Consider the following 21968-nt stretch of genomic DNA (forward strand, 5'->3'; position numbering starts at 1 on the left):
TATATATATAAAGAAATCAGTAAAGTAGTCCCCCTTATCTGTTGGGGATACATCACAAGATCCCCCAGAGAGGGTCTTAATATATGAGAGCCCTATATATAATATGTTTTTCTTAAACATGCATATATACATATCTAAAATTTTCACCTTTCCACTTAAAGGAAGCACTTTCCAACTTCTTTTAAGCATATCCAAATTGCTAGCATCATTACCACCCTGTGCTTGGGTGATATTATTAAGTAAAATAAGAGTTAATTGAACATAGGCAGTGCAATAATGTGACAGTTGACAGCTACTGAGTGACTGATGGGCTGGTAGCATATACAGCATGGATACACTAGACAAAACGATGATACACATCCTGGGGGGAAAGAACAGGAAGGCACAAGATTCATCAGGCTGCTCAGAATAGCATTTAATTTTAAAACTATGAATTATTTTGTTTCTAGAATTTTCCCTGTAATATTTTCAGACTGAGTTTGGGTAAATGAAATCAGAGATTCAGAGCAAGTGGTAAAGAATTAAATAAATCTAGATTTGAATCTCAGCTCTAACTCTGGCTAGCTGAATAAGTTTCTGTCTTCTTTTTGGGGACTGGGGGTTGCACCAGGGATTGAACTCAGGGGCACTCAACCACTGAGCCACATACCCAGCTTGATGTGGGTCTCACCGAGTTGCTTAGCACCTCACTTTTGCTGAGGCTGGCTTTGAACTAGAAGTCCTCCTGCCTCAGCCTCCCCAGCCATGGGATTACAGGCATGAGCCACCATGCCCAGCTACAAGTTTCTATCTTCTTAAATATTAAGTTCCTTAATTTATAGAATGGTCCTAATAATACAAGTCTAATTCATAGAATTACTATGAGAAATGCATTGAGTAATATATGTCAAACACCTAACATAATACCTAAGAGATAGCTGTATTCAATAAATATAGTTATTAGGATGATAATTTAAAAAAAATTTTTTTTTAGTTGTCAATGGACCTTAATTTTATTTATTTATGTGTGGTGCTGAGAATCAAACCCAGTGTCTCACACATGCTTCTGCTCTACCACTGAGCCACAACCCCAGCCCTTAGGATGATAATTATTATGGCAGTAGTTGAGATTTAAAGAAAACCTATGATATAGAAACTAGGGTTTTCAATGAACAAATGGAGGGTTATGGGAAAGTTGTAATCTAATTGCAACAAGAAATGTGGGTACAAGAATGGGTTAAGTGGTGATCTAGTAACGGTTTGGAAGTAACAGAGGAAGCCAAAGAAACCAAGGCTTCCATCTTGTCCATTAATACATGAAGCAAAACAAGAATATATAGTCTCTACCAAAGGGAGCTTCAGGTTTCAGTCAAGGTGAGAAGCACAGAATGTATTAATTCTTGTCTCAGATATCAGGTAAGGACTCTTCAGTTTGCCAAAGACTAGAAGGAGCCTATTGGGAGGAAGGGCTGTCTCACAGCACTAGGGTAGCAGCAGCTAGGGCCCTTGTCAAGCAGTAAAGGGCCTGTTCCAGGGAAAGGTTTACCATGAGCTCAAAGGGTGTCAAACGCTGTAAGAGAGGTTATGAAGTATTAAGGCTTACAGGTAGGATTTGCATTGCAACAATATTAGAAACAAAGATTCATAAATAGTAGATACTGTATATGTTATAATACAGCTACAAAAAGTACTATATAGCTGTTTTAAAAGGCAGTAACTCTATATAAGGTAATAGAAAAACTATAGCTATTAATAGAGCAGTAGCTCTATTTGTACAAATAAGGAAATATCTCCAAGATATAGCATGAAATGAAAAAAGCAAGGTAAAGAAGAGGATTGTTAATACACACAAACGTGCATTTGTGCACACACGTGCTTTAATTGTGTGGATTATCTCTGGACTGATAAGATACAGGTAATAAGGTAATGGGGAAAGGGTGACTACAGGCCTGGGAGCCTGAAAAAGGAGGAAAAGTATATTATGCATATTTTTTAATTTTATGTTTCTACATATATTACTTATTTAAGATAATTCTCTAATATTTTAAGTGTTATAACAGCAATGGTAGGGAGAGGGCTAAAAGATTATAAGAAAAAGGAGAGATCAGAAATTGGTGGCCTCCATGAGAGTGAGGGTAAAGAGTTGAGGTAGTGGAATTTAAGACAGGAAACACCCAAGTCCTCAAGGAGGGGTCCTAAAACCTTCAAATCAACAACTACTACTACCACCAACAACATAAAACTATTAACAATAACAATAACAATGGTAGCAGGAAACAAAAAAGATAAGTAGCAGATCAGAGAATATCCTGGAGTTTGAGATTACAGAAAGAATGTTTTTCCTGGTGCTAAGTCTAAGAGGCGGGATCCTAATGACCTCTCTTTGAGCTCATTTCCCCTTAAAAAGGGAACCCTTTCAAGCTTCAATTATAGGACAAGAAGGGATTCTCTTTGCTTGGGAGGGAATCACAAGTGAAAACAGAGCTTTGTAAGAGAGCGCCAATTTTCTCTGCGCCTTAGTGATCACGCCTGAGAAAATGCTCTCAGGCTGACCAGCAGCAATCTTGGACCTCCTAGGATTGCTCCATTTAAACAAGAGGCTTCTTTCCTCAGTTCTGTCCCTCATTACCAAGGCTCTCCTTCTCAGCTTTCTTCAATAGCCCAGGAGCTCCTGTCAAGCGTTCCTTATGGCCTACCTCCATGCCTTCTCCTTCACTGTCCCTTCCACCTGGAACACCCACCCACCTGCTGCCACCGCAGTCTCCGTTTCTAGAGCTAAAAGTCTCACCTCCTCCCCCAGACTTTTCTGCAGCTAAGCCAAATAAGGTACAGATTCATATCCATTCCCTCCCACACTTCCAACATTACTACCTCATCAGCATTAGCAATGTCATTAAATATTTATTAAGTGCATATGGCCAGGTACTCAGCCAGAGGATAGACATGACCCTATAGAATTTCTTCCCTCAAGTAGCTGACAGTCTTATAGGAATGACGTAAGTGTAGCTAGGTTTCTATGGTACTTCCTCAAAGTCTATTTAATGCAATATCAGCTAAGTAAGTATAAACAACTATAAACATATGGTAAACACTAAAACCACAAATAATGAGAAACGTAAATTAAAACAATGGGATACTATTCTTTGGTCAAACTGACAAATATTTTCTAAAATAATAATTCTGGTACAGTACATTCAAATACTGAAAGCACAAACTGGAAAACTTTTTTCAAAAATAAATTCAGAAGATCATCAAGAGTATCATTTATTTATTTTTTCCTCTTGTGAAAATGGCAATTGAGGCATTTTAACACTAAGCTACTCTCCCAGCCCTTTTTACTTTATTTTGAGCCAGGGTCTTACTAAGTTGCCCAGTATGGCCTTTGAATTTGTTATCCTTCTGCCTCAACCTCCTGAGTTGCTGGGATTACAGGTATGTGCCAACAGGGTTGGCTTCTCATCAGAAGTTTTTTAAAAGAATATGCTCTTTAATTCAATAATTTATTTGAATTCCATTTTAGGAAAGCTAAAGAAATAATCAGAAATAAAATAGATTTACATATGATCATGCTTATTATAACATCTATAATAAAGAATAACTGTTATGGGACATTTATGAAATGGAATATTAGTAATCTATTAATAATCATTAAATGTTTTCAAAAATACTGAAGAGTAAACTGAAGTTCAAAACAAAGTTTATAAAAACTAAATAAAAATTCCACTCATATTGTGATACAAATTCAGTAAATTTATATTCATAATATATAAATTACATAAGAAAACAGCTATAAATTAAAAAAAGAAAACAAATAATGATAATACTTAATATTTTGCTATTGTTGGCTTTAAGTCTTGGGCGTTGGGAAAAGTTAAAAATAGGATTAATGAGAAGATAAAAAAGAACATAGAAACTTCTGTGGAAACAATGATGGGCCTTTTTTGCTAGTTAAGTATCTATAAAAGGTTGGCTAAATGCTCTTTGCCACATTCTATACTAAGCTCTAGAATACCAGCAAAAAAAAGCATAGGTTTGACATTCAAGTAACTTATAGAAGAAAAAAGGCAAGGCAGGCATATAAGTAAACAAGTAACTACATTACATCATGGTAAATGTCAATCTAGAAAAGGCATTCAGAGAATCTGGAGGGCTGGGGTTGTGGCTCAGTGGCAGAGTGCTTGCCTAGCATGCATGAGGCCCTGGGTTTGATCCTCAGCACCACATAGAAATAAAATATTGGGCTGTGGCTGTAGCTCAGTGGTAGAGTGTTTGCCTGGCACATATAAGGCACTGGGTTCGATCCTCAGCACCACATAAAAATAAAATAAAGGTATTGTGTCCACCTACAACTAAAAAACTACATATTAAAAAAAAAAGAGAGAGAATCTGGAAACACTGCCCCCTCCAAACAAAAACAAAAACCTGACACCTGATTGAGTTTTTAAAGATGTGAATGAAAAATTAGGTGAATTAAGAGAAAGAATATTCTAATTGTAGGAAAGGGCAAATGCAAAGTCTCTGAGAAATTTTGAAAAATATAGTTATGTATGTTGGAAGTGTTCATCAAACAGGGTAGTAGCAAGAGTTAAGGTAGGATCCACATCAGTTTTTCAAACTACTCTTTGTTAAGACTTGGCTTTATATTCCCAGTATGTCACAGTCTGATATTTTTCGTCCATATCCTATTCAATGAGCGATTGATAGGATTGATGTTATGGCAAATGAAATTGCCTCTAAATGGTTACTTTCAATATGGGTATTTATTTCATCAAAGACTAAAAACAAACAGTTCCTGGGTTGGGCTAATTCATGAATCACACTTTGAATTGTACTGAGGTGGATCATGAAGGATTTTATTTTATCATAAAGGCAATGTAAAGCCACTGAGACATTTTAAAAAATCATAGACTTATTAAACAATTTATAATGCCAAGAGAAAGATACTATTATTCTCCCCATTTTTCTGGGTTAGGAAAATGTGCCTCATATTAAGCATAAAAAATTTCCTCAAAATGGTTCACTGAGAAAAATACTGGCAACTCACATAATAACAAAGAGTTAATTTCCCTAAAACATAAAACACTCCTGAGAATTAGTAAGAAAAAATATTAACAACTTGACAGAAAATGGGCAAAGAATAGGCCATTCACAGAAAGTAATTACTTAATAGTCTATATATATATATATATATATATACACACATGCTCAACTTTACTAATAGAAACTACAAATTTAAACTACTGAGACACTAGCACCTAATAGAGTAGCAAAAGTTTGATCAATCACGCCAATGGGGGGTTATGGAAGAGAAAGTACCTTCATGGTATCCTTCTTAGGAGTATACATTGGGACACCTCCTATGGAAGGCATTATATATCTTTGGGACAGTCATTAAAGTCATTCACAAATATCCTCTTTCCTATGAAGGTATATCATGGTACTCACCTAAATTAAATAGGTGGGGTTAGGGATATGCTTTAGCAAGGGAAATGTGAGCAAAAATGACATGAAGTTTCTAGGCAGAATTTTCAACAGCCAGAGTGCATTTTGTATGTTCTCTTTTATTTAGTATCTTTTCTATCCCTTTACTATTGTGACTGGCCAGTGCTGGGTACTTGCTACTCCATAAGATTACAGAGGTAAGACAATTTAAAGCAGAACTCTTTAATATAACATGTAGCATGGGTAAGAAACAACTCTTTGTTGTTTTAAGTCACTGACAAAATGAGCAGCAATTTGGCATATGTACTAAAATTACAAATCTCTATTTCCCTCAGATATATTCGTACACATGCAAAATAACATACACAAAAAGGTTTCTCGTTTCTAACATGGTTTGTTACATCAAATGACTGGAAACAAATGAATATCAACAAAGGATTTGCTAAACACTTGCAGTACATTCATAGAATGGAATATTATACAGCTTCAAAAAGTGAAAATTCTCTTAGAGCTAATATGAAAGGATTACTAAGTAAAAAAGAAAAAGATATTCTCAGTGTATATAATATTCTGCCTTTTATATAAAAGGAGTAAAATAGAAAACATTCATATTTGCTTATGCTTATATAATGAAATTCTATAATGATAAGAAACTAACAAAAATTATTATCTTAGGCAGAGGGGTAAAGGCATGACTAGGTAGAACTTTGATTACTAGGGTGGAAAAATCCTTAGTGCTATGTTTACTTTGTTTGTTCTCATAAACTCAACCAATCTTTAGCAAATCTCATTTCAAGTGTACATGGTGCAATTCTGCTTCTATCAGATCCCTCTTTTTTTTCTTCTTCTTCTTCTTCTTTTTCTTGGTACTGGGGATCAAACCTAGAGGTGCTTTACCACTGAGCTACATCCCAAACCCTTTTTTAAAATTTGATAAAGGGTCTCACTAAGTTGCTGAGGCTGGCCTTGCAATTCTCCTGGCTCAAATTCCTGAATTGCTTTAAACTATGGCTGGCCATGACTCATCAACTGCCAGTTACTTTACCCATGCTAAGAATTCTTTTACTATTGTTCTCTTACTCAAGTAGCAATAGTACTTAAGTAGCAATAGTAGTTACTCCTGGATAAACTATGTCTTTTCTCCAGCTGCTTCCAAGCTTTAGCAACTATTTTTAGGTATATTTTTTTTTCCTTTGAAAGACTCTGAATTCTCTCAAAAAGAAAAAGTCATATTTTAAATTATATCAGTTCCAATATATTTTTATTTTTCTCATCGAGTTTTCATTTTACATGGAGAATATGACTTTACTTTCTTTTAAATAAAAATTACAAGATCATTACTTTTGAAAAAAATAGTATTAATGACATTCACTCTATAAATGTTCACTTTAAATTTTAGTTTACCTCATATTGGTCTACATCAGGCCCTCAGTGTTGTGATTGAGCAGCCCTGTCCCACAGAAATTTCTTACCATATTCCTCTCAATATGTGTAGATTCATTTAAAAATTACACACACATAAAATTGTATTAATGTTAATTACATTATGAAAGTTAAAATGGAAAAGCATAAAAACAATCATTTAAATTTTTAAAAATATTAATGATAAAAATATTTGCTGTCACTAAAAATACTGGCAGTATTAATTTTTATCAGTGAAAGAAATGTAAAATAATATTTAGTTGCAGAATGACTTGAAGGTTTGGTTTCACATTTAATTATTTCAATAAATTGGTTTTCACAGCTGTCGTAGTGAAGGATACCAATACATCAAGTATAATTGGTTTCTACATGCCAATTTTTAAAAGATTCTGTTGAAATTTGGCTAGTAAATTTCATCTTCTCTGATGTCAGTCAATTGTTCTTATGAAAGGGTCAAAATATTTTTTATATTTTACCAATTTCAAACCTCACTGAAATTTTTCATTAGAAAGATTTTAAATATGTTAATACTCTCTTTCCAAGATTTTAGGCCACACAGTTTTGAGTTTTTATTAGTAACACTCATTTTGAGTAACAAAGGATCAGATGTACACATATATACAGAAAGAAGGATTTCAAACATCTGTATTCAAAATGCTTTCTCCAAAGCAGTTACTTTTTCAATAATTATTAAAATACTATCTTTTCCCTGAAGGGTCAAACTTAAGGTCCTTTAACTTGAGGCTAGAACAATTTGACCATCAAAATAAATGATAGTAATGGATTACAACTCACATCATAAATTAGAAATCCATGAGTCCATACTAACATAATTAAATTAACAGGAGAAAATGAAATCTCCTTATAGTAGAACAACAACTAATTAATGTAGAAAGGATAATGAAAGCAAAGTTACCACTTGACAACCACCATTAGTGGTGACAACCTCAGAAAAAAGTCATCAATGGATACTAAGGTGGTAGGTAGAGATTTGATGAGGCACACGGTATCAATAGTCTAAGAGGATCTTACTACAAAACACATACCCATTACAAAGGGAAAGAGGGGTATCTCTTTTTCAATATTTTTAGATGTATGTGGACACAATATCTTTATTTTATTTAATTTTATGTGGTGTTGAGAATAGAACCCAGTGTCTCACACGTGCTAGGCAAGCGCTCTACCACTGAGCCACAACCCCAACCCAAAAAGGGATCTCTTGACAATGAAGAAACCAGGACAATATAAATTCAACCAAATGATTAAGGCTATCACAAATTGTAGAACAGGTAGCCATCTTATACTTCCTGATGCAATGCACTGATAAGAGCACAGCACAGTTTTTGTGTAATTCCAATCAAGACAGCATGGCCTGAGTCTGAACATGAGTAAACACTGAATGCATCCAAACTGAAGAACATGCTACAAGATGAAAGGCCTGTACCATTTTAAACATTTAAAGATGGAAAAGATGAAGAACTATTCCAGACTAAGGGAAGACTAAAGAGATGTGACTACTAGGGCTGGGGTTGTGGCTCAGCAGTAGAGCACTCACCTAGCACATGTAAGGTGCTAGGTTCAATCCTCAGCACCACATAAAAATAAATAAATAAAATAAAGGTATTGTGCCTAGCTATAACTAAAAATAAAAAAACAGACATGACTACTGAATACAACATGTCATCCTGGATTAGATTCTGAATCAGAAAGAAAAACGAGACACTGTCAGAATAGTTGGCAAAATTTGCACAGGGTCCTGATTATAATATTATTGTTTTCCTGATTTGGATGGTTTAATTGTGGTTACTCAGGAGAGTACTCTCATTTTCAGGGAAATACAAGAGCATTTAGAAGAGAAAATACCATACTTCCAACTTTCTCACAAGTAGTTTAGAGAAAGACTATTCCTAATACAGCAAAAGCAGATAAAGCAAATGTGAAATGCTGATAGCTGAAGCATCTGGGTCAGAGGATGCGAAAGTGTATCTACAGGTTATATACTACTGACAGGTTTTAAGTCATCACTTAAAACTATCCCTTCTGCCTGAAGACTAGAGTCTATCTATTGACACACAGATTAAGGACATGTCAAACTCATAACACAGAAAATTTAAAAATATTTATTTTTATTTTTGCTTTTTTATACTCTTTCAGATCTTAATGTATTGATGTTTTGGGCCTTAAATTAGTGACCCCATAAAAATTTCTGTAACCTATTTCTGGCCCCACAATATCAGCCAGTAATATTTGAACTGGCTAAGGAAGAAGTGATCCAAGAGGCCTTGAAATGGTCCCCTGCTCTCATCTGTGACTTCAAAGAGATGATGGTACTGAAAATAAACATAAAACTTTACCTTCAAGCTCTCAACCCACTAGCTCTATTTGATTTTCATTAATTAGCACAGAAAAAAAGCTAAGGCCATCTCCCCTATCTTAAGTCTCTGGTTTAGTTGCCATGCATTCCAAGAAGCACACTGTAAGAAGATGACTAATCACTGACTGCTTCTCCAGCACCATATGTCTCTCAATTTCAAAAGAAAAATTGTCCCAACCAGTATCAGAACAGATTCCCTACCTCCTGCAGCTGGAGTCGGACCTTGGTCACTGCTCGGATCCAGTGTGCTCTGGCTTGGGTAAATGGTGAAGATGCATTCTCCTCAGGAAAACTTGTAACAAAGAAAAGAATATTTGGGGGCAAGAAAAAAAAAAAAAAACATGAGTTACAGGGGACAGGGCTTAAAGCAAGATCGCCAAATATCTAAAATAAAATGATTTGTACTCATGCCTACACTTGTTTAGTGATTCAGGCCACTAAAACAGCATTGTCCTGAATACTTAATGTGCAAACAATTCCTCTCTAAAATGACAATTCTTTTTTAGCTTTTCATCTGTTCCTACTTTTGCTTCTCCTTTTTTCAATTACCCAGTGAGGTGGCTCATTAGGATAGTCAGGAATCATGACACTAGAAGTAATAGCAAGGGCCCTAAGTTAATGTCAACCACAGAAACCAGTCAGAGATATGTGGAATAATCCTCTCACTTACTTCTTGAGACCACCAACCTTCTTCGGGGGTTCCACATAGCTTCCTTAGGGAGGAATTTTGTTCCTGCAAACCGTTCCTGCTCCACTATTTTAGAAGATGTACCAATTCCTAAACTACATAAAAAGTGCCAAATAAATAAATAAATAAATCACAGCCCTTTCCTTCCATGATTTGATCCTTGAGCTGTCTGCCTCTGGAACACCCTCAGAAAAAATGAACAATAAATATCAGAGAAACACTACTTTGTATTAGAACAAGTCATCAGCCACATTTTTAACTGGAATACAGTTAATTCTTGGTGCTACTGCTTCACCTTCCTTCCTTTGGAGCCTATAGCCAAGGCAGATGACAAACATTCACTACCCGTACATGCAAAAAGCATGCTAGACTCTGAAGTCATCTAAATGAGTCAACTATTCTAAAACATTTGTAGAACTAGGCTTCACATGCACAGAGAGAACCTGAGAAGACAAAACCGGAAGAAAAAGATAGGTGCTCATTCTGGGCACTTCTGTTTCTCTACCAAGAGCTCAACCCTGAGAAAAGTAGCTGCCAAATCTCAGCTCCACAAAGAGCCAGCCTTTCAATGGAACATTAATCCAGTGAGAAGGCTGGTGCTGGTCCAGAGCTCAGTGATCCAGTGTCTTGCCTACTAGATGAACCACAAGAGATAGTAAGTTTATGTCTTCAGAGAAGTATGTGACTCATTCATTCATCTAGTGGTGGAAGAGAAGCCCCAACAATTCCTTAACTTTTACCAGGTAACTGGCATTTACTGCTTTTGGTTTTTTAGTGACAGACTTTATTCTATCATTATTTTAGATACTGTGGTAGTCAAAACTGGAGGTTGTTAATAGCATCTAATGTGCAAAGGTCAGATAGGCTACTAACACCCTATAATGCATAAATAGCTTCCTATAACAATTATCTGGCCGGCCCAGAATATCAATAATGCCTAGATTGAGAGACCTGCTATACTCCAATCCCTCCTCAGCTACTCTAACCAATTTAAGTCAATAATAGTAATAATATTCAAAGTCTGTATTAAGCTCCATTATAAGATTATTAAAAGTGACAAATTTTAAAATTTTCTTCTTATGGTTTCATATTGCCAAATACATTGCCAAGCCCAGGGGAAACAGAGGGGTGAGTTAAATCTGTCCTCTTGATCAATTCTTTACTCTGTCCTAGTTTTTCTCAGGAAGCATAAAACAAACAACAACACTGTTTACAAAAGAAGTTAAAACAATAGACTAGGAAACCGGCAAGGCACCCAAAGTAGCCCCACTGAATGCAGGGCTCAGGTGGGGTTTTAGACTCAGAAACTGCCATATGCAGGATCAAGAACAGCAGATACAAGAAGCCTTAGCAGACTGCAGCTCACTAACTCCAGAGAACTCAGTGTTCTGACTTCAGAGAACTCCCAAATATCTTAGGAATTATACCAAAAAAATCAAAGGAAGCAGTGCAAATTTCAGCATGGATGTCTTGCACCCCACCATACCCAGCTGCAAAGAAACAAATGAAAAACTCTTATATTCAGTAATATCACAGGGCAGGTACTGAGGAAGCATGTGGGACAGTCATCACCTACCTCTCCTGGGGGTCTAGGACATGGTCCTTGTGTAGCACCAGATCTGGGGGAGGATGGGCTATGGCATCTTCTCTCATCTCTTTGGGTTCACAAGCTCTCCCCTTCTCTGTTTCACCTGTAACTTCCAAGGCTTTTTCTTGTTCTCCAAAGACAGCCTGGCCATCTCTGGAGAGACTACCAGAGCTGTGGCAGGAATGAATTGAATCCCTCTCCCGACGATCATCATCTTGTTCGTGATATTGGTCTAGTTCACTCAGCTGAGAGCTTCCTTGACTCACATTACAGGAGGAGCCATACCTACTACTGCTGGTGGGGCTGTAAGATTTAAAAGAAGACAGATGAGTAAATAAATGCAAACTAGGGACCAGGGTACAAGTATAGATAAATTCAGGAAATAAACATTACATCAAGGGCAATAACCACAAACAGGAGGTTCCTAGGAAGAGAGGACCAAACGTCCTAATCTAGAAAACTAGTCTCTATTAAGCAGAACCACAATAGGGAAAAAGCAATGTGCTGGGTTCTCCCACAGCATTTAACTTCAGCCCTACACCTACCCTTTAAGAACAGTTTATCTTAACATGCTATTTTTCAATAGAAATAGTAAAATGACTACTGCCTATCCCTAAAATTCTTTTGTCTTCTAAATAAACTTGTCCAGTGGCTGTGATTAAAGTTTGCTAATTTCCACATAGTGGAGTGAATGAATCTACTTTTTCTATTATTTAATAAACTGAAGTCCTTATTTATTTCCCTACAATTATAAATGTGTACACCTATACCATAGCATAATCAAATAAGAAGGAACATGTTCCTTCAATTACCTCTTAGACATTTGTAGGATGCGTTAATGGAAGCCATTGGGAGATAGAGGCCAAGACCAAGAAATTCCACAAAGGAGTGGTCTCATCCACATAAATGCTACAGTATACCTATACCCCTGGGATACAGAAGTATCCCAAAGATGAACTTCTCCTTTGTATATAAGTTTCTCTCAGGGAAAGAATCAGTTATGGATAAAGTCAACAAATCTAACCCTTCTGGGTCATAGTCATATTAATGCATCTCCATATCTGAAATAAGGTTAGCCCAACGCTCTCTCAAACACCTGAATTCCCATGCTGAGAAAAAAATCTGTCCCCCCACAATGAGAGTTAGTTGTGGTAGGGAAAGTGGTGAAAATGGCACAGTGGTGGAAAGAAGGGCAGTATCCATGATACCCCCTTGAGCCTAATAGTCCTATCATCTAAAGGAGTCAGCCCTAATAAAGACAGAGGGACTTGATGTTATCTGCATCCCAAGTCAGGAGTCCTCATTTTATTACTGGTATCCTGTTGGAAAGCTTCCATGCAAAAAAAAAAACAGGATTTTTCTTGTGACAGAGTCAAGCCTTTACCTAAGGGCTTAAATTTATTTATCCTTGGTTAAATTAAGAGAAGTCATTGATGTTTTCCAGTGATATTTTCCTTATGGTTCCTCTCAATTACCTGCTGTTTTTAGGCTGATTTCCTATTTCCATCACATGTCAGCAGAATAGTAATAAGTCACTGTTCTGAGTAGTCCCCAATGCACATATATACATGCACACACGTGTATCATGCCCTGCCCAATCTCTAAAACCCCTGACCAGCTCTTCTGGACATGTTTGGGTCAAAGGTCAAGGTAGCATTCTTATTATGATTATTATCATTCTTTTTTAATCATAAAGTCTTCCCCCACCCCCCGCAAGGTAGCACTCTTAAACTACACTGTATGGTATTATTGAAGAACTATAATTTTGGATAGCTGAGCTCCTGCAAGACTTTACCAAAGCACTTTCAGCCTCAAGGTGGTTCAAAGCAGAGAATAATGTCTGATGAATAAAGTCTCATAGTAACTTGGGCTACCCCTTGCTGTAGTTTTTCAGTATAGAGCATTGTGAAACCTTGGTATCAGAGATTGATACCTGACAAAAAGCTATTCAAATCCATGTTGAATAGAATATAGATTGTTCTAAGTCATTTTTTTTTTTGTATTTTACCTAATATCCTTATGGCCCCTGGAGGAAGCATCTTAGAAGACGTGGAAAACCAAAGCAAATTAGGTTTCTCCCTATCTAGTATAAGATGTAAGTGCCTAAGACCAAACCAAGGAAGAATCCAACCCTATTACATAGTTGTAATTAATATATGCCCCTTAAATACTTGCTCCCTCTTCCTGCCCTCCCTTTCTCCATTCCACATTATATAAGGAAGAGCAAACTAGAGTGAGTAAATCTTAGGGCTCAGCCTTTCCTTTAAGCAAGAAGCTCCTTGTTCCAACAAATGAATTACATTTGACATTAGAGAGAAGGGAGAGAATGAAAATACCCATGTATTAGCTCTTGTCACTAACCCCTAATTAATGTGAAACACAGGTGTTAGGAAAGACACAGAAAGGATAAAAAGCAAACTAACATAATCTAACACTAAGTCACCTGCATCATAAATGGTCAATTCCTTAAAACCATTTATGATGCTTGAGCTGAGAACAGGCCTTTTGTTGGTCATTGGTTCCTTAATGTCATCCGGAGTGACTGGTCGCTGTTCACTTGAAACACAGTCAGTACTAGCAGGCAACACCTCCTCTTCTTGTTTTCCTGGCTGATTAGGCAGCTCAAAGACAGTGCAGTGTTCTTCTTCTGGTTTCCCTGAAGGACAAGTGGAGCCAGAGAGATTGCCTTGGGCACCTCCAAGTTCTCCAGATGCTGAGATACTAGCAGGCAACACCTCCTCTTCTTGTTTTTCTGGCTGATGAGGCAGCTCAAAGACAGTGCAGTGTTCTTCCTCAGGTTTCCATGAAGGACAGGTGGAACCAGAGAGATTGCCTTGGGAACCTCCAAGTTCTCCAGATGCTGAGATTTCCAGCTGGGTTTTCACTTCTTCAGGCCCTGACAATCTGTGAACAGAGACACTTGGCCTGGCATCCAGCTGCTCAGAGGTCCCAGAGGACTGAGTAAAGACCTCATCTGGCTGAGCACTGGCTACAGGTATTTGAGAAGACTCTGAAGCTTTGCTGGCCTCACTGGAGTTAAGATCATTGCTGATAATCAAAATTGGAGGGGAGGATTCTCCAGGAACATGTTCAGAGTCCCCTTTGTTCTCTTTGGGCCATGAAAATGAAAGATCCAGTTTCTTTCCAAATCCTAGTTTTGAATTACTTGGCGGTACACTTCCTTCATTACCTCCCTCAAATAGAGTTGACAACTTCTTAAAACCAGACATTAAACCACTCTCTACTGCTTTGTTGCCAGAGGGAGAAGGTGAGGAAAAGAAAGAGCTCAGTGTCTTCCCACGGTCAGTAGTAGAGGATGGGAAGCGGAGCTTTGGCCAGTTGGTCATGTTTGGGATCTCAAAAAGAGGTCTTGGCTGCTCCATTTCCTGAGGGACTACAGGTGGATCTTCCTGGGCATTAAGTACCCCACAAACTTCTTTGGCATAAAGCACAGGTTCAGGTTCTTCCTGCAGAGGATGAAAAAGATCCCCTTGGGTTTCTGAAGCGGTGTTCTCATTGACATTTCCCTCATCAAACAGTGTAGTATTGGTTTCTAGTGAATTGGTTGCCTGTACTTCCAAGACGTTTTGGTTTGTAGAGGCAGTCTGAATAGCTAGCTCTGGCTCAAGAAGAGGTGGTTGAATTGAAGGAGGAAGCTCTTCAGCAATCCAGGCAGGATCTGGATGCAACTGTGTTGGTAGCAGAATATGCTCTGCTTCTAATGATGCCTCTGTGTCTGTACCCTGCTGCATTCCCGTGTCTCCTTCATCACTTACAGACAATACTCCTTGCCTCATATCATCCTCTGAGACAGAAGATGTAGCAACTGTTTCAAAACCTTGGGGTTCTGAAACATTTTCAAGAACATTATTTTTTTCCGTTTTGGTTGTTAGTTTAGGGTCATCTGTCAAGCCATCTAATTCTGACTTTGTACTAACCACAGTCATTCTACAGTCACTGAGAGTAGAGTCTGAATTGAGTCCTGCAGAGGCAGCTGTATGCAAACTTTCTGGAGGTATGGATCCCACAGCCTCTCTGGAACAACCATTTTGAAGCCATGAAGTAGCAACAGATGATTCTTGTTTATATGTTTCTGGTTTGGAACTTTTGAAAATTCCAAACAGCTCACCTTTGAGAGGCTGAGATGATGCATTAGAAGAAAAAGAGAGAAAGGAGTTTTTCTTTGGAGATTTAGGAGAAGAGAAAGGTCCAGAAAAAGTCTTAGGAGGTTCAATTAAGCACCCAGAGAAAGATTTAACTTTGGTCATAAACCCTGAAAGCATTTCTACTTTAGAGTCTAGCATTGATTTGTCCTCCTTTTTATCTGCATCTTTGTTCTGGAAGTGCCCTGCAAACCCAGGGTCTGAAGAAGCAGCAGCTGGCTCCTTGATTTGGGGTGAGACTTCATCAGAGACCATTTCTAATGGTAAGTTCAATGGGTCTGTAGTAAACGTTTCATTTTGGCATTCAGTACAAGCATCTAAATCATTGAGTTTTTCATTCAAATGTTTATCATAAGAAAAAGACTTGGCCAGAGAGTCACCAGCGAAGGCTTTCTGGCTCCAAGCCTCTTCTTTCTGGGGAGTTGTTACTTCAAGGGTTTCTGGGTCAATGAAGAAAGTTTCAGCATGTGACTGAAATTCTGATGGAGGAGGAACAGTGTCTTTTTGTACCTGATTCACCTGAAAATCTGAAGATATCTCTGGTTCATTACTGGAACTCAGTTTTCCCTGTGTTTTCTCTACACTGAACTCATCTGCCAGGGAGGTAATCTCAGTGGTGTTGCTAGTGGAAATACAAGGGGCCAATTGTTGTTTATGAACTACTTCTTGAGCTATGCTGTCTCTATGATCACTAGAACCTTCCCTAGTCATTGAGACAATAGTGTCTACAAAAACACTTGGCTTCTTATAGGGCTGGGTAGTCACTGGAGCAACAGGAGTCTGCTGCTTTTCATCCAAAAAGGACAAGCTGAAGAAACTGAAACTAGAGCTCTTCTTACAAGAGGTATCCTTGATGCTTGAGTTAGTAGTGGGAAAAAAGGAAGGAAGTGTGAATAGCCCTTCTGCTTGAGATCTGACTCTTGGTAAAGCAGTAGAGGCTCTGTTCTCAGATTTTTCAGATCTATTCAAGAAAGAAAATATACTCTTTCTGATTGGTGGTTCTGGTTGGGATGGAGATGTTGTAGCAGTTGAAAAACTCCAGTCTTTACCAGGAAGATGATCTAGTTCATTTGATTTTCTTCTGCTCAGAATATCAAAAGGAATTTTACTACTTTTTGGACCTTCTGTCACTGTAGACATGTCACTAGTTTCTTTTGAAGAATCTCTAGGAGAGTCTTTGAGACAACTTGTTGAGAAAGATGGTTCTGTTGACTGCTGGATTAGGTGGTCTCTGAAGGGTTTTTCTTTTTCGTTTAAATTACTATCCTGGGTTTCCTTGATTGATGGTTCCCTTAGCCTACTGTCATCAATGGTAGCCTGTTTGTTCAGACTTCTACCTCTAATCTTCCCTTCAACAGAAACTGCTGCAGGAGTTTCTACGTTCCCAATACCTTGACTATTTAGCTGTACAGAATTAAGACTTGACTTGACCTCATCCTTATCATTTGCTGAAGAAAGAGGCATATTTTCAGTTGTTTGTATGGGAGATACATTGGTTTTAAAGAATTCCCCAAGGGTACCAAAAAAATTTGAAACACTAGAAGATTCTTTCTTTTCCTGAGATGATGTCTTTCCATTTTTATCACCATCACTCTTTTCCAAGTTTGATGATTCTTCTTTATTCGCCTGGGTTTTAAAGAGGTTCAAAAATCTAGATGCCTGTTTTTCATTTGCCATTGTTCCTGCTGAAGATTCTTCTCGACCAAAGAGCTTCAATGCACTTTTAAATAATGTTTTCTCAGGCTCTTTGGAAGACTGTTCCTGAGGAAGATCACACCTTTTGTGCTCATCCCTACTAAACTGTGGTACAGGAGGATCTGAAACAGAATCAGCTGTAATGATTTTATCATCTTCTTTACTTGATTTAGCCTGAGATAATGTTGGACTTACTTGATAATCAGATTTTAACAAACTTTGTTTTTTCACAGGAATACTTTTATTTAAGGGGAATCCTTGCCTTATATTTTTAGTAAAGTCTCGCTGCTGAACATTGGATACTGTCAGTTTCTCTGAATACTTAAGTTGATTTTCTTCCTCCTTTTGGGAGTTACTCTTCAATTGCTTACTCAGGATTAATGAATGAAGACCATCATTTGTAAGTTCTGCCAATTTTGACTGCTGATCCATTTTCTGCATGACTAAAGCCTCTGGAGATTCACTTTTATCAAAATTCAAAGTACTTTCAACCAAGGCACCCCAAACAGAAAATAAAGGAGTCACTTTGTTCACTGATGGTGTCTCTTCTGCTTGCTGCAAGCCTTTAGTCAAATTTTCAGGATGAACTGAAGAGGAAGCTTCATCAGAAAATGATGGAAGCCACTGGAAACTGGAAAGGTGAACTGAAGAATCTTTAGCCAGAGGCTGGTTCTCACCTTTTGCTGTAACTTGACTTCTGTTCAAGATATGATTACTAATAGTTTGGGGCTGATTTCTGAGATCCAGTATACATTCAGAGCCACAGGGCCTTTCTTTGGAAGATAAAAGATCTCCTTTAAACTTTTGAGGATTATAGACTGAAAAATCCAATGGCTGATCCTGCTGGATTAAACTTGACTGTTCAAGTGCTTGTGAAAAGGTTTCTAAATTTAGACACAATGGTCCCTCCCTTCTTGGCAAAGCTACAGATAAATCAAGAGGGTCATCAATTGGTTGTTCTTCAACATACCACAATATTTCATCTTCCTTGTCAAGTACTTTAAGACTATGGGCAGAAATAATGCTATCATCTAACATAATACTTGATAGATAATTTGTCTGTAAATCATAATGCAAATACTCTTGATAAGAATAATCTGGTATATATAAATATACATACTGCCCAGTAGAGTCAGTAAGGAGAGAATAGATATATTGACCATCATGGAACATATAATATCCATAATCCCCATTCTCTGAGGGCCACCAGACTCCATTTTCAAGACATGACAACCATTCCTGATACTCATAACCAAAACCTGAAAAAATAAGGTTTCTATCCATGTTTAATGATTCTTGATCAACTATGGAGCATGAAGTTTTCTCATCTGAAGAATAACTTAAGTCAATAGGCAAGTCTTCTAGTGAATTCTTCATCTTATTAATTGGAAGGTACACAGAATTTCCATATAATGAGTTAGCTGCCCACATATCACCTCTTAATAAGTAATCTTCATTAAATGCTAACTGGTCGGATGATTCATATGGTAAGTCACACCAAATGACACTGTTTGGATTTGTTCTCCACTCCAAGCTTTTTGAATTTTGATCTTTCTGGCAAAAATTTATTACTGGGTTTTGTGAGTCAGGCCAAAAGAAAACATCCGCTGATGGAAATGTATTTTGATTCAACATATAATAAACTGGCTGAGGTTTTCTGGAATTTTTAGAGAGATCTTTGATATCAGAGTCCCATTCAAAATAGAAAGGATTGCTCATGCCTTCGAAAGTCTGATAATGATTTGATTTATTAAAAATGTTAGGGTTTAATACAGGTGAATTTACTGTGTTTAATTTTTCACGTGATTTTGCCTCAAGAATATGGTTTGGTGTCGGCCTCTCAATCAAAGATTTCTCTAAGAGGCCCTGTTCAGAACTGGCAGCACTTTGAAATACTATGTTCTCAGAAGTGGGGCAATGCTTTTCATTTTGCTGGGTTTTGCACGGAGGAGGGCAATAATGATTATTAACCCAAGCATCAGATGCTGGTATGTTTTCTTTTGATAATGATAAAAAGCTTTTTATGAAGCCTGAAGTTTCATGTTTTTCAACCCGGTTTATCTTGTTCTCAGAAGTCACACATGAAGTAGCAGGGCTCTTATCTAAGGATAAATGTTTATTTCCATCCAAACTTTTAATATCACCTAAAGACATAAACTTTGCTTCATCTGCTTTACAATCACTCATACTGCTATTAGATATCAAGTTAAATAATCCAGAGAGTAATAAACTTGGAGTACTATTCTTATGAGAGGAATCATTGTTTTTTGAATTTAATTCTTGTTGATTAGACAAGTTTTCAGAAGAAAACCTGTTAAGTAGGCCAGAAAGGAGGCCCCCTTGGGTTTGTTTTTTGGAAGTATTTTCTATAACTTTGTCTTCATTAATCACTGTGGATTTTGAAATGGTAGAACTAAACTCTAATGAAGATACTGTTGAAAATGTCACTTGTGTAAAATTCTTACCTTCTCCTGAAAGATCTGAAGTTTTATGTTTTGGGGACACAACTCCAGGGATAGATAAGGCACCACTTTCATAACTCTTTACTACTGTATGGTCATTTGGATTTAATTCTTCTATACTCCCAAATTTCCCAAAATTGTTAATAATATTTGAGGCTGAATCAGCATTTATTATATTTAGTTTGGCATCTTCAGAACAATGTATCTGCTCATTCTTATTAAATTTCTCTGTACTGCCAAATTTCCCTAGATCATTATGAATATTTGGAACTGAACTAGACCTTAATGAACTAAGGTTGATATCTTTAGAACAATGTACTTGGTCATTCTTATTAAATTCCTCTGTACTACCAAATTTCTCCAGATCGTTATGTACATTTGGAAGTGAGTTAGATATTACTGAACTAAGTTTGGCCTCTTCCTGGTAATTTCTTTGGCTCTCTTTATCTGTGGTTACTGCCGAGTCATGAAAACTCTGGTCATTAACAACTTTATGACTATCAGTGAAAGGAAATTTAAACAAAGGAAAAATGCTTCCTTTCTCTTTTAAATCCTGCTGCTTTTCAGAATGGCTAAGAACTTTGAAAAATGGAATATATAATTTTCCACTAAAGGAAAAGGAATGTCCATCTTTCTTAGGGCTGCTTTCCCGGCCATCTTCTTTCACCTGGTCAATTTTCATAGATTCTGACAAAGTTTCCTTTGAACAAGGCTCAGGAGAAGTGAACAAAAACTGGCTAAAGGATTTTCTGAGTGGCTCAAAGAAATCGTCATCACCAGTAACTTTGTCCTTCTCTAACAGCTTTGAAGAAGCCTCTTTATTTGCAGGTCTACTGCCAGACACACAAACGTGTCCTGGCTTATCTTTGGCACATATTTTTAGGTGATCTGGTAACAGAGACAAATCTACATAGGTTTTTTCTTCAAACAGACTCTCATCTTTCTTACTTGCACAACTAGCTGAACTTGAAGGTTCGTTGGCCACTTGGGAGGACAACAAATCCTCACTTGCTTGCATCTGGAACTGGTCTCTGGTTTCTCCTTCCCTCCTATTTAAAGCAGTGATGCTACCACTGTGATTGTCAAGGGTGTCCTCCCTTTGATTTGACTCTGTACCACACCCAACAAAGCTTTCTCTCCTCAGTTCTTTACTCTGATCATCTTTTTTAGTTTCCACTTTTTCTGAAAAGATTTTTAATGGATTTAACATGCTGAAAACAGACTTTATAACTGAGCTTTGTGGAACTGAGTCCCTTTCAGTAGTTTCTATTACATTCTCAAAGCTTAGATTCCCCATCTTATTGCCCATGTGCTCATTTCCAGAAGTTCTACCATGTTTGTCCTTATCATCAACTGTTTGAGAAGATAATGAAGACTGCATGGAAAGATCCTTCTCCAACACTGAGTTGGCACTGGGTCTAGATTCCAAATTAATTGTCTCTGTTTGATTAACGGTTTCTGTTTTCTCTGGAACTATATAAACCAGTTTTTCCACAGAGTTTGTTAAATGCTTTGTGCCAGAACCCACCTTTCCTGTGAGTGAACTGAATAAAGAACCAACAGCACATTTTACTCCATTCAGCTCAGGGAAAGAAAGGGTTTTGTCCTTGTCATCCTTGGTAATAGTTAAAGGTGGTATTTGATCCTTAGGCATTTTCTGTTTTGCATCATCAATTGTACTATTTTGTTTATCTGTTTTTTTTGTTTTTGAAAGGGAACCAAATCTATTAATCTCTTCTTCCTTCTCTGCTAAATATTCTGATACTGTTTCTACTAAACACTGAAGCTCATCCATTGTATCTACATAGTCCTCTTTAGGTTCCTCATTAGAAGGGGTCATCTGTCCCATAGAGCACCCAACTGTATTTGCATCACAATTTATGCTTTCTAATTGCAATGATGGGTTCTCCACATAATATTCATCAGAAAAGTCTCCAATATGATGGACACTGGATGGATGCCATGTTGATGACAGTAAATCTTCCTGCTCATCAGAAATGGGGGAGCCCAGGAGTTCTTCAGAAGTACTGCTAGTAGAATCTTCAATAATATCTAGAGGAGTTAAATTAATTACATGCTGGTTTGAGCCCGATGACTTTTCACAGTCCCTTAAACAACATGGCAGATCATAATCACAACTTCCCAACTTAGTGGT

At 37.3% G+C, this 21968-nt stretch overlaps 1 protein-coding gene across 11 annotated transcripts in view; it reads right to left on the bottom strand.

Annotated features, from left to right (window-relative positions):
• Unc13b (unc-13 homolog B) overlaps positions 1-21968 on the bottom strand; it is a 208967-nt gene that overhangs the window by 71815 nt on the left and 115184 nt on the right. For all 11 annotated transcript variants that reach the window (XM_015492377.2, XM_048783434.1, XM_048783433.1 and 8 more), the window contains 2 exons: positions 11482-11796; positions 9419-9509 (listed from right to left, as the gene is read on the bottom strand). In XM_015492377.2, the coding sequence (XP_015347863.1) occupies positions 9419-9509; positions 11482-11796 (406 nt within the window). The remainder of the gene's footprint in view (positions 1-9418; positions 9510-11481; positions 11797-21968) is intronic.

This window comes from Marmota marmota, unplaced genomic scaffold, assembly GCF_001458135.2.
Source record: "Marmota marmota marmota unplaced genomic scaffold, marMar, whole genome shotgun sequence".
In the NCBI taxonomy this organism is placed as follows: domain Eukaryota; kingdom Metazoa; phylum Chordata; class Mammalia; order Rodentia; family Sciuridae; genus Marmota; species Marmota marmota.